General features: G+C 31.6%; 2 protein-coding genes across 4 annotated transcripts in view; one reads left to right on the top strand and one right to left on the bottom strand.

The window, feature by feature from the left end:
- Window positions 1-2,568: 2,568 nt before the first annotated feature.
- The window catches only part of nompA (no mechanoreceptor potential A), a 43,502-nt gene continuing 26,378 nt past the window's right edge, over window positions 2,569-19,692 (bottom strand). For 2 of the 3 annotated variants that reach the window (XR_012722711.1, XR_012722712.1), the window contains exons 19-21: window positions 16,936-17,339; window positions 15,572-16,009; window positions 2,569-3,140 (exon numbers count right to left, since the gene is read on the bottom strand). Coding sequence is in view for 1 of the 3 variants with exons in the window: in XM_075309997.1 (XP_075166112.1) it covers window positions 3,077-3,140; window positions 15,884-16,009; window positions 16,936-17,339 (594 nt within the window). In the remaining 2 variants the exon portion in view is untranslated. The remainder of the gene's footprint in view (window positions 3,141-15,571; window positions 16,010-16,935; window positions 17,340-19,692) is intronic. The other variant, XM_075309997.1, reaches the window with a different exon arrangement.
- On the top strand, window positions 15,016-15,570 carry LOC142238378 (uncharacterized). Its single transcript, XM_075309998.1, has 2 exons — window positions 15,016-15,182; window positions 15,325-15,570. Exons 1-2 carry the CDS (start codon window positions 15,095-15,097, stop codon window positions 15,453-15,455), a joined length of 219 nt encoding a protein of 72 aa, XP_075166113.1. The 5' UTR covers window positions 15,016-15,094; the 3' UTR covers window positions 15,456-15,570.

The raw sequence follows: 19,692 nt of genomic DNA, 5'->3' as shown, positions 1-19,692 counted from the left end.
GCCGGCAAAAAATTTTGGTATGCTAGTCATCTTTTGATTAAAAACGCCAAAGGCCCGAGTGGAGACTCGCCACTGTTGTTAGTGACCACTATAGGCGGCCTACAATACTTTGAAAGGGAGCGGGGCCAAAGTGGATGCAGGAATATCTGTGGGGTCGTCGATTTTTTTCGCCTTTAGGTTAGGTTAGGTTATGGAGGATGACACGAATCCGAACTAGCGGATTTGTGTCTACTTAGGCCATAGTTGGTCCATTGCGGTTCCTCAAACTTCTTTCCATGTTTCTCATCGTGTCTGTCTCGCTCCGGCCGGAATGAGTCCATTCTATGATAATGTGTCTTTCGGATGCGCCTAGGTCCTCCACCCCGATGCCTTGATGAAGGCGAGAATACTCCTCTGGCTGCATTCTCGCAAGTCGGTCATAGTCTGAAAGAAATAAGAGTCCAGTATCTTGTTTCTTCTTAAAGATAGTGCTAGACACTGTCACAGGAAGTGAAATGAGTCTTCCGTAGCCTCGGGGTCCATACACCACCTACAAATATCATCATTCGCTAGACCGATCTTTACCAGAGTGTTTTGTCCTGTTATGATGCCTATTATCGACCTCACATCCAGTGTTGCCAGTATTTTTCTGGCTCTTGTCCCAAACTATGATGTTTTCTCCCCAAAAATCCCCAATTTAAACTTAAATTCCTCACAAAAATCCTAAATAAATTTTTGACAAGTTTTTTTGAACAAAAAAAAAAAAACAAATAAAGCAAAAGACTCTACTGTAGAAAATCAGTAATACCTTAAAAATTTAAAATTAAATTAAAAATTTCAAGATTTCGAACCACAACACCAAGAGATTGATGGTCGTCTTCCAAATGCTGGAGATATGAAAATGGGAGTTGGGTCACCTTGTATTTATGAACGAAAATTTACTTCTAAATATTCAAGTGGTAAAATTGGGTGGTAACACGTTGCAAAAGTTGGTAGAATTCTACTAGAAAGTTTAGATTTTTTATTGTTTGGTAGATTGGTATAATTTTTGATGTTTTGGTAGATTTTGCAAAGAGGTATTTCATAAAGTTTCTATAGAAATAAACTTCTGACAAAATTTTCTATATAGAAATAAAATTTTGAGAAAATTTTCTACATAGAAAATAAATTATGACAAAATTTCCTATGGAAAAAAAATTTTGACAAAATTTATGGAAATAAAATTTTGATAAAATTTTCTATAGAAATAAAATTTTGACAAAATCTTCTATAGAAATAAAATTTTGACAAAATTTTCTATAGAAATAAATTTTTGGCAAAATTTTTATAGAGATAACATTTTGAGAAAATGTTCTATAGAAATAAAATTTGAAAAAAATTTTGTATAGAAATAAAATTTTAACAAAATTTTCTATAGAAATAAAATTGTTGTTTTGTTATTGTTGGTTTTGTTCTTTAAGCATTGTTGTTGTTTTTTTTTATTTCAGCTTAAAACCATGTATTGACTAAACTACAAGTGTAGTCCAAATAAATTTGACAAACATTATTTTCTTCTGTTGGTTAAGCTACACTTGTAGTTTAGTCAATGCATGGTTTTAAGCTGAAATAAAAAAAAAACAACAAAATAAAATTTTGACAAAATTTTTTATGGAAATAAAATTTTGACAAAAATTTCCACATAGGAATAAAATTTAGACAAAATTTTCTAGATAGGAATAATATTTTGAGAAAATTTTCTATAGAAATAAAATTTTGAGAAAATTTTCTATAGAAATAAAGAAAATTTTCTATAGAAATAAAAATTTGTTAAAAAAAAGACTAAATCGATTTCTCGAAAAAACCCCCACAAAAAATTCCCAAATTTATGGAAATTCCAACAACAAATCCACAAGTTTCCAACTCACAAATTTCGTCCCCATTCACGAAAAACTATCCCCAATTTGGGGAAAAATCCCCAATACTGGCAACACTGCTCACATCCTCTCTTTGCAATGACATAAGGATTTCAGAGTTCCTAATATTACTCTCGTCCCATTCCACTAAAGTTTTCGTGAGTAACACTGATGGTAACGGCGTGAGTATGCGTGATTAACAAAACAAATGTCGTGCATCAGTCACGAAAATAATATCTTCGTGAGTGTGCGTGAGTAACGAATTTCGGAAAAACACGCTCACGAAAATAATCCCGCTTACGAACATAAAATGCTTATGAGTTCAATACATATATAGTTTTAGTGACATCCTAAGTGTTAAAAGTTTTATAACGCTCTCGATTTTAATCATATTCATATTTTCAGTCAGCTTCTATAGGTAAATTACTCATAAAATTATTCGTGAGTCACGACATTTTTCGTGAGTCACGATATTTTTCGTGAGTCATGACATTTAAAAGATTTTCGTGCGTGAGTCCTACCAAAAAATATCGTTCTTGAGTGTGCGTGAATAAGATTTCTCCGTTGTGAGTGTGCGTGAGCGTGAGTAAAATATTACTCACGTGTACACCTCTAGTTCCAAGTAAATAATGAGGGCACATAGTACTTTTGTATATTTTGTTGATTTTTTTATTTCAGAAATTATTAGTGTCCATTGTTAAACTTAAACTTACATTTCTAAGTTTTTAAATTTATTTTATATTTTTGGTTTGGAATATTTCTTTTGGTATTGGATATTTGCATTTATTTGCTTAAATTTCTTGTGATTTTTATTAAACGTTTTTTGTTTGCTTGTAAAATAATCACAGATTTAAACTGTATGAGCTTAAGTTTTCATGTTTTTTTTTGTTTTGTGAAATTTCATTATTTTTTTATAGCAAATATAAATTATTTTGAAATGAATAAATTTTTTACAGTTCTTAATAATTTATTTATAAAAAATTGAACTTATTAAGATTGTGGCAGTTTTATAATTAAATTCTATTTTTTTTTTAATATTTTGTAGTCGTAGAAAACTAATGCTGTAGTAGTTGTTGTTGTTACATTTTGTTTTCATTATCATTATGATTATTTAATTAAATGTATTTTTGGTTGTATGCGTTATAAAAAAATATTAAAACGAAGTCCATGGGTTTTCGAAGAAATGGAAATTAAAAGAAATGAATTTAAACCTCATGACGATCTTCCGAATCATTGCCTTCTCCCTCCACATTGAGACTGCGCAGAGATCTAAGAAAAACAGAAATAAAATTAAATTAAATTAGATATAAAATTGTTTCGAAATAAATTTTGTAAAAAACTGGTTAATGGAAATGTAAGTGCGTAAAACTATATTTTTAGATCTATTCTAATATATATATAAAAAAAAAAAACATAATTTACGTAAAACAAAGATCCATTTCATAGAAAAAGACTTTGTTGTATGTGTAAACAAACCACTTTGTATATGGTTGCATCTTTCTGTATACATGATTATTACCATATTATTAAGGAAACTCCGCTTTGAATTCCTTTATGTACGTGAAATAATAATAAGTAGTTTAGATTTTAATAAATAGATTTCGGTTGAATGGCGGCAAAATTTTAGTCGAGATGAGCTCACATTATCGACTGACCAAAAGTAGTCGAAGGCCCGACTACACTCAAACAAAAGTTTACTTGGATCCAAAGACCTTCCTTTAAGGGGTTTGGTATTGAATCCGTGCCAAAGATGCGACGTTTTTATCTTAAATCTAAAGTAGAAATATTTCAGTTAATTTAAGGACCATTTCTTTAAATCAAAAATGTGTTTCTTTACTATAAGGAAAATTAGATATGGGACTACAACGGAGGGACGCAAATTTACAATTTTGCGCCCTAAATTTAATGAAAAAAATATTTGAAGCAAAGATTATAAACTCTATTTTAACTAAAATTTCATTATTTTAAGGAAATTTGTCATTAATACTTTGTAAATTTCGCATCCTAAAATTTAGGTTGCGTAATCTTTACGTATCACGTAAATATTTTTTTTGTGTAGGTGGCTTCATTCTCTGGTTCCAACACTGAATGAAAAGTTTTCTTTTGTCTTGTCAACTTTATTATTAAAAGAAAACTTCGTTGATGATAAAATTTCAGAGGAAATATTTTTTTTAAAATAAAGTTAATAAGTTTGTAAAATTCGTGACTCTATTCAATTGAGTTAATCAATTAAAACAATATTGGAAAAGACTAATAGATATCAAGAGCTAACATTAATGTGCAACTTTAGTCATGGAGCGTGCCTTTAAACTACTCTAATTATTTGTGTTTATTCTGTATTAGGTCAATCAAAAAAAATATTTTGGAAATATTTTTGGAATTAGAAACATTATTAGGTCAACCGAGACAGTCGCCATTTAGGCAGTGGTTATAATGACCTATTTTATTTCTCATACCATAGAATAACAGATGATTATACGTGCTAATGCTCCACCAAAAAACTGGGTTGTTATCACATTCCAAACTAAAGATCGCATTTGAGTAACTTACAGCAGGGGAAAATACAATAGCACTATACTTGAAAAAAGCAATAACTTTTGATTAAAGCAACAAAATTGATGTTACCATATATAGAAAAATATTACAGTGTTCGTTTAGTGAGTGTACACTGAAAAAAAATATTGCCACAGGTACCAAGAGTTTATGTCCTTAAAATATGAATGTCATTAATAGCATAGAAGACACATTCTCTAATAAGAATATTTTTGTATACTTGACCAAAAGTATATAAACATTGCACTGAAGTTTTCTTGTCCTTAGGGTTAGTTGATTTGATTTTAAAATAGGTATCTTCAGATTAAAGAAAATTCCATTGAGCTGAGCACAACATGGTTTTAATAAATCTCAAAAATTCTTCAATTGAAAAATCGGAAACTCTTGTTACTTGAATAATGTCATAATTTATACTTGAAGGTGAGTTAGAATTTTAAGTTGCGGTTAATACGTTTATGTAGAACTTTGTATAAATTAAGATTTATGTCTAATTATCAAGTACACAAAACTTAAGTTTATAAGTGAATTACGTCTTAAATGTATTTTTAGTGCAATTACTAGCTTCATTGGCTCGGAATCAATATCAGGAATCAATTTAAGTGAAAACAAAGTTTTCGAACTAGGTAATTTTGTTTTTCAGTGTAAAGCATCCATGATTTTTCGATGCATTAATATCAAACATTGACCTCTTTTTATACCCTCCACCTCACTGTGGTACAGGGTATAATAAGTTTGTGCATTTGTATGTAACGCCAAGAAGGAAAAGTCTGAGACCGATCGTTTAGTATACCGATCGTCTTAGAATTGAATTCTGAGTCGATTTAGCGATGTCCGTCTGTCTGTCTGTCCGTCTGTCTGTATATGTAATTTTGTGTGAAAAGTACAGCTCGCAGTTTAAGTCCGATCGTTCTCAAATTTGGCACAGAGTTTTACTTTGGCTCAAAGACAGTCGCTATTGATTTGATGATGGCCCCAGAAGCCAGAGTTTTACCCTAATTTGCTTGAAAATTTTCACAAGGAGTACGTTTAATAGTATCATTATTTGTGCCAAATTTAGTGTAAATCGGTTCACATTTAGATATAGCTCCCATATATATCTTTCGCCCGATATTGACTTATATGGCTCCAGGCTCACTTAGACTATTCAGTCCATTGTGATACCACAGTGGTGAACTTCTCTCTTATCACTGAGTGCTGCCCGATTCCATGTTAAGCTCAATGAGTCAAGTGTGGTAAATTTTATTGAAATAGGTTCAGATTTAGATATAGCTCCCATATATATCATTCGCCCGATTTGGACTAATATGACCACAGAGGCAACAGTTTTACTCTGATTTACGTGAAATTTTGCAGATTTTTCAAATTTACATATAGATTTCGAATATATCTTTCGCCCGATTTAGACTCATATACCCACAGAGACCAAATTTTTACCCCTATTTAGTTGAAACTTTGCACAGAGAGTAGAATTAAGGTTCTGGATATGCGTGCTCATTTTGGTTGAAATCGGCTCAGATTCTGATATAGCTTCCATATATATCTTTCGCCCGATTTTCCGTCATATGACCACAGAGGTCAAAAATGTAATCCGATTTACGTGAAAATTTGCACAGGGAGTAGAATTAACATAGTAACTATGCATGTGATATTGCTTCCATATATATGTTTTCCGATTTAGGCAAAAATGGCCAAAACACCCACATTTTCCTCATTAAATCGCCACTGCTAAGTCGAAAACTCAAAAAAAAAATGACTCAAATTTAATACACATCTAACGATAAATCATAAATACGTTTTTGCGAAGTTGCTTCAAATTTGGTTCAGATTCAAATGTTTCCCAAATTTTTTTAGTAACATTGTGCTTCATCCCAGGGCATTAGCCGATTTAAATTTAAATTCTAGAGATTTTGTAGAAGGACAAAAAATTGTCTCCAAATCGGTTAAGATATAAATATTTGTATATGGGAATATAAACCTTCATGAAGGAGTTGAGATGGTAACACAAATTTTGTTCTACAAATTGGTGAAGGGTATAATATAGTCGGCCCCGTCCGACTTTAGACTTTACTTACTTGTTTTTAAACTGCTATTGTATTCTCCATTAGTGTGTGTCATTGATATGCGATGTTTACTTTAGAATGCAATATTTTTTTTATTTTGGTTACGTATTAGAACGTCTAATCAATTACCCGAATTAGAGTAGGTAACTGAAACAACTCTCCAATTGACAATTTTCTTGTCTGACCTAATACACTTTCTTTCTTCCAAAATACCTCCAAAAATTTGTTGTTGATTAGCATATACTCGTATGTATGAGAATTAAAACGAATATCAGGCACGCTCCAGTTCAAAATTGAATGGTCAGAATTGCAAACTAATGAAAGCTCTTCATATCTAATATTATTTTCCAAATTTGTTGGTTGATTAATTCAATTGAATAGAAGCACGCCTTTATGTACATCTAGGTTCACAATGCAACGATTAGTTGGTGGAATTATAAAAATGCTGAGAATTTCCGCTGGACTAATTTCGATATTCGGATTTTTGTAGAAAATTTTTGGTAAAAAGTAGAGTGTCTGTAACATTTCATAAAAATTGAAATGGATATGAACGAATCGATTTTCTTTCTTGCACAATCAAAAATTCTTTTCCCAAACATTATTTTAGACAACTTTATATGGGAAGAATATATGTAGATTTTTTGTGACAAACATTGACTCTTTTTAAAGGATGTGGAAACTATTTAATAAAGAGTGGCAACAAAATATTTTATTTCATTTTCTGGCTAGTTGTATATGTATATGATATCTTTCTCACTTCTCTAACAACCATGCAAAAATTGGTCCACATCGGTTCATAATTGTATATAGCCCCCATATAAACCGATCCCCAGATTTGACCTCCGGAGCCTCTTGGAGGACCAAAATTCATCCGATCCGGTTAAAATTTGGTACGAGGTATAACTATATGGTATCTAACAACCACGCAAAAATTGGTCCATATCGGTCCATAATTATATATAGGCCCCATATAAACCGATCCCCAGATTTGACCTGCGGAGCCTCTTGGAAGAGCAAAATTCATCTGATCCGGCTGAAATCCGGTACATGGTGTTGGTATATGGTATCTAACAGCCATGTAAAAATTGGTCCACATCGGTCCATAATTATATATAGCCCGATCCCCAGATTCGGCTTGCGTAGCCTCTAAGTGAAGCAAATTTCATCCGATCCGATAGAAATTTGGTACGAGATGTAAGTATATGGTATCTAACAACCAATGCAAAAATTGGCCCATATCGGTTCTTAATTATATATAGCCCCCATATAAACCGATCCCCAGATTTGACCTCCGGAGCCTCTTGAAGGAGCAAAATTCATCCGATCCGGTTGAAATTTGATACATTTCGCTAGTGTATGGCCGATAACAACCATGCCAAAATTGGTCCGTATCGATCTATATTATATATAACCCCCAAATAAACCGATCCCCAATCACTGAAAAATCACGGTTGCCACTCGAGCCAAAAATAATCTACCAAAATGTTATTGCCATAGAAAAATTTTGTCAAAATTGTATATTTCTATAGAATATTTTGTCAAAATTTTATTTCTATAGAAAATTTTGTCAACATTTTATGTCTTTAGGAAATTTTGTCAAAATATAATTTCTATACAAAATTTTGTCAAAAATTAATTTCTATAGAAAATTTTGTCAAACTTTTATTTCTATAGAAAATTTATGAAGCATTTCATAGTTGGAGAGGAAAATTTTGCAAAATCTTCCAAATTAATTACCGCATAAAAGTTCATATCGGTTCGTAATTATTTCTTCCCTATATATGCCGGGCAAAAACTGAATATATACGTATTTAATCGACCTTTGTTTTGTCTACTATATATCCCGCATGGACTAACTTACAATTTAGTAGAAGTTTCTACGCAATCCATGGTGGAGGGTACATAAGATTCGGCCTGACCGAACTTACGGCCGTATATACCTGTTTTTTTTAGCACACGGACGAACGCTATTGAAAATCAGAAAATCAGAAATTTAGGTATAGCTCGATTTTGACAAATGGGGTCACATTGTGGTTCTATACTAGCCAATTGTCGTCAAATTTGGCACAAACCGATCTTACTCAAAGTTGGCAAAATTTAATCTTCTATAGTACCAACTATACCTGCAAAGAATCATCCAAATCGGTTCAGATGTAGATATAGCTCCCATACATATGTATCGCCCGATTTTCACAAATTTGGCCATAATACTCTCATTTATGAATTACTGTTACTCAAATTTCAAATTCAGATGTAATAGCCTATCTTATTCAGATTTATATATAGCTCTTACCCAAATATACTGCCCGATTATCACAAATTTATCTACATTACCCACACTAATTCAGCGATTTCGTATTTTTATAATAATGGACTCAATATTAGTGTCATACTAACTCTGTAGGTGTAAAATCAAGAATAGCGCCTAATATCAGGCATTTATGTTATGTGCAGATTGAGATAAACCCCCATAACCATATGGAAATACCGGTTATCTTCCTAACCTAATTTGGGTCAAATTAGAAGCCTATTGATCGAAATCGGTTCACAATTAGATATAGCTCCATGTATACGAGTATCCCCAGAAATCAGAGTTTTACACTGACTTGATTTAAATATTGCACAAGGAGTGCAATTCATAGTGTTGTAAAATGTGCTAAATTTAGTTGAAATCGGTTCATGTTTAGATATAGCTCCCAAATATATATCATTTGCTCTATTTATTTCTATGATCTTACATTTATTTCTATTTATTGACAATGGGATAACTTGGAAAGAAATCTTAAATAGTTTCCGCAAATATTAGATGTAAATAATCTAGATATTCATCACGTCTGAACACAAGAGTAACATAAACGGTGATATCGATCAGTGTTTTCTAATTTAACAGAAGAAACCAGACAGAAAAAACATACTATTTCAACAAAAAATGGGAACAACAAAGCTTATCCAAATGATTAAAAAAATATCATCATTCATTAATTCCGAATAATTTTTTTGCTAGGTATTTTCTTTTGTTTTTAATCACTAGAATGTGTTTTTCACCATATGATGATGAACAAAAGTCACTGGCCGAGCTAGAATATCAGATTTCCATTATACTATGTCTTGTGTCTGCGATGTATAAATAATGACAAAGCCAAGAATGAAATTTGTACAAGAATTTATATGAAGTCATGGGAAAAATACAAAAAAAAAACATTGAATTACAATCTCTAAATTTTTGTTAACGATATAGGTAAACACAATAATCGTACATCGATCGCAAATTTCTCTGATATTATATTATTTGAATTGGTCAATTGAAATTTATCTTGACTTCTTGAATGCTGAAATTAGGAATTGACCTCACTATGGATGCAATCGTTTGCTGACCAGGATGTGAACATCCTAAACTCCTGTATTCTGAATATTCTGGACTTAATTTTTATTATTCCATAAATCCCGATAATCATAGACCTTGGAAGGATAATAAATAATCCTGCTTAGTGAATGTATGAATGTTTCATGCTCTCGTATTTTTCCGTAAAAATTTCAATATCAATTGCAACATAACATACAAGAAACTATGAAGAGGAAAATGGCTGATTAAAACAACGTTCGAAAACCTCAAAATATGATAATATCGAAATTTTCATTTATGAATGAATGCAATTTTTACCAAATTGTGATTTGTGACTCTGCTTGCAAATCTGTCAATGTCATAGAAAAGAGGAACTTGTCATACATTCATAAAAATATTCCTAAGTACATTTCTGGTAGAATAACATACAACGTCAGAATTGTCGTAATGCCAAAAAAAAAGAATACACTCTTGCCATTAATTTATTCTCACTCTCATAAGCTTCCGCATATTGCAGATGATATTTATCAAGATTTTCAGCACGTACTCCATAAGATGCATATTTCAGAGATGTGAAATCGGTACGTTTGAAAGGGTACGATAATTGGCTGATCGGTGGAAAAGAAACGCTAACTGTGAAATGAAGATGGGAAAGCATCCAGGGGTTTTCAAAATATGTGTACTTATGCACGAAAACGGAAAAATACGTTATACAGCTCAAATCGTACGAAATAGTACCGAAATAGATTAAAATAGTACAAAACCAAAAAAACAAGTACCAAAATTGGTAGATTTTTTATGTTTGGTAGATGGTTGAATTCTTGATGTTTTCGTATATTTTGCAAAATCTTCCTCTCCAACTAAGAGGTACTTCAATATTCTATATACAATTTTGACAAAATTTGCTATAGAAATAAAATTTTGACAAAATTTTGCCAAATTTTTTTATAAAATAAAATTTTGACAAATTTTTTTATAAAATAAAATTTTGACAAATTTTTTTATAAAATAAAATTTTGACAAAATTTTCTATAGAAATAAAATTTTGACAAAATTTTCTATAGAAATCACATCTTGACAAAATTTGCTATAGAAATAAAATTTTGACAAAATTTTCTATAGAAATTAAATTGTGACAAAATTTTCTATACAAATAAAATTTTGAGTAAAAATTTCTATAGAAATAAAATTTTGACAAAATTTTCTATAGAAATGAAATCAAATTTGGACAAAATTTTCTATAGAAATCAAATTTTGACAAAATTTTCTATACAAATAAAAGTTTGACGAAATTTTCTATAGAAATGAAATTGTGACAAAAATTTCTATAGAAATAAAATTTTGACAAAATTTTCTATAGAAAAAAATTTTGACAAAATTTTCTATAGAAATAAAATTTTGACAAAATTTTCTATAGAAAAAATTTTTTGACAAAATTTTCTATAAAATAGAATTTTGAAAAAATTTTCTGTAGAAATAAAATTTTGACAAAATTTTCTATAGAAATAAAATTTTTGACAAAATTTTCTATAGAAATAAAATTTTGACAAAATTTTCTGTAGAAATAAAATTTTGACAAAATTTTCTTTAGAAATCAAATTTTGACAAAATTTTCTATAGAAATCACATTTTGACAAAATTTACTATAAAAATGAAATTGTGACAACATTTTCTAAAGAAATGAAATTTTGACAAAATTTTCTATAGAAATGAAATTATGACAACATTTTCTATAGAAATAAAATTTAGACAAAATTTCCTATGGAAATACAATTTTGACAAAATTTTCTAAAGAAATAGAATTTTGACAAAATTTTCTATAGAAATGAAATTGTGACAAAATTTTCTATAGAAGTAAAATTTGGACAACATTTTCTATAGAAATAAAATTTGGACAAAATTTTGTATAGAAATAAAATTTGGACAAAATTTTCTATAGAAATAAAATTTTCACAAAATTTTATACAGAAATGAAATTTTCACAAAATTTTCTATAAAAATAAAATTTTGACAAAATTTTCTACAGAAATAAAATTTTTACAAAATTTTCTATATAAATAAAATTTTGACAAAATTTTATATAGAAATAAAATTTGGCAATATTTTCTATAGAAATAAAATTTTGCCTTTTTAAATTTTGTATTTTATTTTTGGCAACCGTGGGACTTCTATTTTTGGAACTCCGTGAACTCTCCAAAATGGAACATGAGGAATATTGCTCTGTGATGCTTCTCTAAGAGATATAAAAACAATGTAACAAACCTATTTGCTTTATGATGAGGGAAAAGTGTTGATCTTCTCACGTTTGCTTTTGCATCAATGAATTATTACCATCTCTGGCAAACAATCGCTAAGTATTCTTGAAAATAAAGCCAAATTAAAAATCTTTCATAAAGATTTTACTTTTTCAGCTTTCCCATGACCACATACTAAGCAAACCCAAAAAGCATTCTTAACTTATCACTTGACTTAAAGGTGAATTTTGACCAATATTAAAAATCTCCTCCAACCGACATGCATAAAAACGTGCCGAAAAACAGAAGTGTGTCTTCGAATTAATATTCCGTTTAAATTGTACACTTTTTTCTAATCAGAGTTTTACAAAGTATTAAGGTGTAGGTGAATAGCATGTGGGAGTTTGTCTATAAAAAATGCGTGGACGTCTGGCGTTAATGCACAATTTGCAAAAAAGCCCTATATTTTGACAATTAAGAAACTAGCTCGTAAAATGTGATAACTATAGAGTCCAATGACCTCTCACATATTTTTAACAGGTTTTACTATCAAATGTTTGGCAAAGCTATGTGATCTTGCACTTTTGTGATTTTTGGTTTCATTGAGTGAAACAAAAAAAAAAATAAATAAATAAATAAATAAAATTAAATTACATGAAACTTTAAAAAATTTGGTTTAATGGGAAGATTGCGGTCGTAATGGAGATATTGATCATGATTGAAATCATCCGGAGAAATTGGCGCTATCAAGTGAAAAGGAGACTGTGTTGAATAAATCTACTAAATAATTGTTGTATAAATAGATCCGTTTGGTTGTATGCGTTACTTGTATGCTGATGACTATAACGATTTCAGTTTTTTGGTGACAATTGACCCCTATTTCCAAGCAGTTGGAATTTAATACTGGTCATGGGACTGGTTGTATTTACCCTATTGGTAGACACTTCATGCATTTGTCTTTAGAACACATTGATAAAAACAAAAAAAAAAACATTGATAAAAACAAAAAGTAAAATTGGTGGAAAAAATTGAGTATGTAGCTCTTATATATAAGAGCTACATACTCAGAAAGTAATATTTAAAAATAATCAAATTTGTAACAGCTTACAAATTCATTCTATTATAGAAGAGGGGGTGGTGATAGCAAAATAAATCATGTTGAAATGAGAGTGATATACACTGAAAAAAACAGTGAACCCACCAGAAAAAATTTTGGTTAATTTTAGAAAATTTAGATAATTTTACCAAAATTTTACCTATTACCAACGAGGACATTACGCCGATATCATAAAAATAAGTATATATTTTTCGACAAATTCAAGAGAATTTATTAGACATAATTGTTTTTTGTTTTTACTTGTTAAAGAAAATTTAGTAGTTTGAAGGGGAAAAATTGGAGTTGAAATTGCAAGAATGTCTTTATTGTAATCCGAAGTTCAAGATGGGCGTAATATACAAATTTAAAGAAATAATGAACTACTTCGTGAGAAGTACGAATTTAGTAAATCTTTACGCTTCATTTGTGTATAATTTTTCCCAATTTTAGTTAATTTAACTAACATACGCAAAAAATTGTTAGGGTAAAATAAACTTTCTCCAAATATATTAATTTCATGAGCTAAAATGAAGTTAAATTGGCTTTGGTGAAATAGAGGGTTCAGTTTTCTGAGTGCAGGGAAGGTAAACTTAGACTGACGGTTTATAACAAAGTTCTGCAAGCGAAAAACCCGGAAGGTAAATGACTCAATATAAACTTTACGTTACGTTACGATTTACGTTACGTTACGATTTACGTTACTTTTGGGCTTTCGATAATCAATACATTGATATGATGCTTGTATGTACAGTGTTGTCAGTATTGAGAATTTTCCCCCGAATTGGGCATATGTTTTCGTGGATGGGGACGTAATTTTTCCATAAATTTGGAATTTTTTTCGGTCGAAAACGGGTCGGTATAATAAATCAGGTTTATGTGAAATTTTATATTTCAACATTAGGCTTATTTACATTTAGTACTGGATACCCAAGCCCCGACGCACTAAAAAATTCATATAGAAAATGTTGCTCGTCTTTATTTCAATACGATAGGGTGCAAATGAAGCATTTCGACTAGAATCGGACACATGATTTTATTATGGGGACCCCAAGGGCTAATTTATGGTTTTACTCCGCTTGACTAAGGGCGTTTTCGATTCGCAAAAAATATGTTGCCTTGGTGTTACACTACTTTTTCCCAAATTGACATTTCGCCCAAATGATAGTGTAATTCTAAAGTTATTGTTAATTTATAATGTTGTGAGGTATAAAGGATCCAAAATCTATGACAGTGTCCTTGATATGTTGCAATCAATTTCGAGAATGTTGCACCTTTTTTCCCAATCGAAATCGCCATAAGACATATTTTCCCAATTATTAATTCGTTTTGTGAGGACTCGGTCCTAAGTTTTGTACTCTCATTTTCTTTTCACGATAATTTGAAAGACGATCAACGGTCTCCTGGTTTTGTGTATTGTAATTAGAGTGATCAAAACCGGTCGGTGAAAACCGGTGGACCGGTTTTTCGTTTTGTACCGATTGTCGGTTTTGTTTAAAACCCATTTTCGGTGGACCGGTAGAACCGGTGTTTTTAATATCATAAAAACCGGGTTTCGGTTTTTTATCTTCAATGAAAACATCCGATGATAGAAAAATTCGGCCTAATTATTTATAAAAAAATTAAAATAAAACCGAAAATAACATTTGTGAACATTTTAGCTACAATTATCATAAATATGTTCGACTGTATATTTAATTCTATGAAATTAAATTCAATTTCTTTCCATTCCGAAAATGTTTGCTGTATATGCCATTTCACAATTATATTTAAATTATTCTTAGAATCGACTGATAAGGCAATAAATACCATCGTATATGAGAAAGAGATGATCGGTTTTATTTATATGGTATTTAATTCAATTTCAATATTCATTGAGTGCATTTGTTATTAATCAGTGTTACGTTGTTGAAAGAAAATCCCAACCATATTTTTTAAATATGAATCTTGTTAAAAAACTATTAATGTTTGTTGGAATATTAGCTACTTTTCAGTTACATAAAGTCTATGCAACTCCAAATGTTGAAGGTAAGTGAGTGTCTTGAAACGTAAAAAAAATTGAATTTTCAAGCTATTACCTCATATTGAATTTTCTTTAAATATTAAATTTCAAAATTTATATATGTGTCTTTTAATATTTTCTTTGTTAATATTTTCTTTTTATTTTTAGATCTGAGTCAAGTTGCGTTGCCCAACATTTGTGAACAACCTGGCGATTTATGTACCCTGAGGTGTCAAATCATGGGTGGACGTGATGGCAGGTGCAATAAAGCGAAAATGTGTTATTGCAATCCATTGTAAATTGATTAGACTATTATGTTCGCAGTGTTAAATGTTAATATGGGGTGTTAATACGAAGTTGTCACTACTAAATAGGTTTGTTTTAATTAAAAGTATATATATTTTTGAAATCTGACCTGTTCGTGTTTTTTCGAAAATATTTCATAATTTTAATGGAGTTTTTGTTTTTGTTTTTAATTTTAATGATGTTTTCATTTCTTTTTGTGATATTTGTATTTCATCTCTCTTTCGCTCTATTTCTCTTTCATTTTGCCCTCTCTAGGGCCCATTTGTGTGCGTGTTTTTGTATCGTAGGGGGTATTTAAGCTAAATCTATTCGTTTATTTAGCTGAGCATTTTGTTGTTGTTGTAGTTGAGTTTGTAGATGTGGTGAATTGCTATGGGAATTGACTTGTGCCGCTGTCGTAGTTGTTGTGTGACATACAAACCTGGATCGTTCGAATAACGAGGGATCAGTGTATATGGGCTCACTGGGATCTTCGAATTGATTTGGTCCAAGATTAGCATTGCGCATTGGATTCATTACCGGTATTTGGCACATTCGTGCTAAATTTCTGTTAAAAGAAAATAAATAAATAAATAAATAATTTTATCTTAATCTTAAGTTAAATCCAACCAATAAAAATAAAAACAAAAGGATACACAGGCAGAGACTGACTATTATCACCTTAAACCTATTCCAAGAGCATAATGTTACTTCTTCACGGGGAGCAAGTAACATGTTTGTGGCAACTATGTTAGTTTTTTTTAGAATTATATATCTGATTTCGGCAAGCATGAATAGGTTGGGCGAGAAAACACTATTTTTGCGAAAACTTCCGTTCACCCAGGTATATGTAACATGATTGTAGTCACCATTTTATTTTCTCGGACATTACACCCAAAGAAAATGTCGTTAAAAGTCGGCCAACGAAAAAATTTCATTGATATAACGAAACATTTTCATTAATACAATGAAAATATTTGTTAATACTATGAAACGTTACGTTGATTGCAGAAAATTCGTTATATTAACGAAAAAATTCGTTGAATTAACGAATTTGTTTCATTGGCCGAATTTTAACGACACATTTCGTTAATAAAACGAAATTTTTTCCATTAGTGTATGTATCTGATTTCGACAAGCGTTTATATGTCTCACAAGAAAACTATATTTTCTCGAAAAGAATGTTCCATATTCCCCATGAAAATGTCATATTCGGAATCGCAAATCGTAAGAATTTAGTTTTCCCATAAAGAAAAAATTAAGATACTATCGCACTTAAATTCAATTTGTATTTTAACTTCTTATCAAAGAGAACTATGTTTCCAAAGTTCAAATTTATATGTTTTAGGGTTAAGAAAATATCGTCAAATGAAAATTTTGCGATTTGCGATTCCGAATATCGGAACATACCACATTATAAATTATAAAAAATAAAAAATAAATAAAAAAAACTAACTAAAGAAAAAACATTTATAACAAACCATAATTACCCACCCAGTGGCAAATGTCTTATGAAGTGATCCGCCGAACATGGAGACATTCGAACGGAATGCATTTGCAGCACGATTTGTTGATGACGTATTTGAACCACCACCACTCGATCCATTTGGCATATGACCAATTTCACTAAATCTCTCATGGGTACGCATTGAGGATGAATGACCCAGTGAATGGATGGGCGAATGACGATCTGCTAAATGATTTTTAGACATTGTTTTCCAATAACGACGATATGCAAGACCTGATACCAAAGTTATGCTAAGCAGTAATATCATTAGGAGTATAATGGCCGTAATGAGTCCATGATATTCCGAAGGCGTCAGACAGACAGTCTCCACAGGGGCAATTAATTTGCGGGGGAATGATTCATTTTCAATTTCTTCACGACTTTCAAAGACCTAGAGAGAGTACAAAGAGAGAGAGAGAGAGAGATAGACAGCATATTCAGTAGTTATTAGGGATGGATCAATTGTTTCTAACTTTATTGTTTAAATGCAAAAATGTCGGATATATAAAATGTTAAATATTATTAGAATCCGTTTCAATTTGTTCGAATTGGCTACCTTTGGCTAGAATCATCTTCTTAAACGGACGTTGCAGGAAAATGTCTTTGCTTCTTTTGGCCCATTCCCGGTAAAGCGACATCTTGAGATAATCGGAATTTTTTAGTAACAACATATCTCTGCGGTGGCTCAACCGTGGTGCATTGGTTAGCATGCCCGCCTTGCGTACACGGATTCCTGGGTTCAAACCCAGTTTAGACCAAACACCAAAAATTTTTTCAGCGATGGATTATCCCTCTCAGTAATGCTGGTGAAATTTCTGAGTATTCCAAAGCTTCTCTAAGTGGTTTCACCGCAATGTTGAAGGCCGTTCGCACTCGTCTATAAAAATTAGGTCCCTTATAATTGACCTTAACATAGAATAGAGTTCGACCGAAGAATCGGTTTCGGCATTCGGCCAAAAATCAATAATCGGCCACGAATTGGCCTTCGGCGTCAAGAGGCCGATTAACCGAAGCCTAAACATTTGGATTAATTTATTTCGAATTATAAGGCATGAACTGAATTACCTTTGATTGTTGTTTTTATGCCTTTGTTCAATAAAATATGCTAACACTGAACTAAAACATTTCAAATTTCTATAATATAATATAATTTTACGAAAATAATCGGCTTCGGCCAAAAAACCAGCTTTGGTCGAGCGCTAACATAGAATCAGGCAGCACTCAGTGATATGAGACAAGTTCACAATGGACTGAATAGTCTAAGTGAGCCTGCAATATCGGTCTGCCACTATACTTAACCTAATCTACTTTCCACATTGCCTCCGGCGTTAAAGTCCATCGGATTGAGATCTGAGAACTTCCTGTTTAAGCCATTCTTAGTTGAAGCATGTTGAGTTCGATGGTGTTGAATCCTGTTGGAATGTCGATATGTTTGTGTGCCCAATACTATCTTTAGGACATTTGTCCGAAAATTCGGCATTTTTTTGAACCCCACGATCGATGAATACGAGCGGAGTACCACTATCGACCGTTATGACAGGCCACACCATTACCATCGACAGCCCTTGAATTTTGTGGCCAATTTTCTTTTGCAAGTAAAGCCGATCATTTTGTTCCTTAACAAACTGCTCAATTTGGAATGGAGGACAAAATCGAATTCGATAACTGGCCGCAATAGTGCAAGCGAAACAACTCATTGGAACGTAATTTTTTGTATTGCATCGGCCATTGAAGTTCCAAAAGGCTGTTGCACTTTTTGGAACTTCAATGGCTTTCGTCCAATCTAATTTTTCCATACGTATTGCATCCGTTCTCGCAATAGGCTCATATCACGTGCTCTACCACTGCGTGGATTTCGATCAAAGCTGACCTTCATATCTGGTATTGCTACCGTTTTTTTGTCCACTTTATGCACTGCGAGTATCACGATAACAAGCAATGGTACGAAACACAAAAGATTTATTCACATTTAAATGCTGGAGGACTCGAATAATAGCCCCTTGTGATCTTCCGGCCAAATATAAACCAATCACATTATCACACTTAATTTCCATCACGAATAATTAAATTTCTGAATGCAATAGATTAAAATGCTATTGTAAACTTGTAAACAGCTAAATGAGCCACTGGAATAAATTTGTCAGCTGTCAGACCTGATTGCAATACATATCATTCACAAAATATAACCTCAATATTTATAAGCATATATGCTAATCCGCATTTATATAGGAAATTTATTCGATTTCATTTTTATACCCTCCACCATAGGATGGTGGGTATATTAACTTTGTCATTCCGTTTGTAACACATCGAAATATTGCTCTAAGACCCCATAAAGTATATATATTCTGGGTCGTGGTGAAATTCTGAGTCGATCTAAGCATGTCCGTCCGTCCGTCTGTTGAAATCACGCTAACTCCCGAATGAAACAAGCTATCGACTTGAAACTTGGCACAAGTAGTTGTTATTGATGTAGGTCGGAAGGTATTGAAAATGGGCCATATCGGACCACTTTTACGTATAGCCCCCATATAAACCGACGCTCAGATTTGGCTTGCGGAGCCTCTTGGAGGAGCAAAATTCATCCGATCCGGTTGAAATTCGGTACATGGTGTTTGTATATGGTCTCTCACAACCATGCAAAAATTGGTTCAAATCGGTCCATAATTATATATAGCCCCCATATAAACCAATCCCCAGATTTGGCTTGCGGAGCCACTAAGAGAAGCAAATTTTATCCGATC

Source organism: Haematobia irritans, chromosome 5 (assembly GCF_050003625.1).
Source record: "Haematobia irritans isolate KBUSLIRL chromosome 5, ASM5000362v1, whole genome shotgun sequence".
Classification (NCBI taxonomy): domain Eukaryota; kingdom Metazoa; phylum Arthropoda; class Insecta; order Diptera; family Muscidae; genus Haematobia; species Haematobia irritans.
Note: the sequence above shows the minus strand (reverse complement) of the source record. Positions and strands in the feature narration are given on the sequence as shown.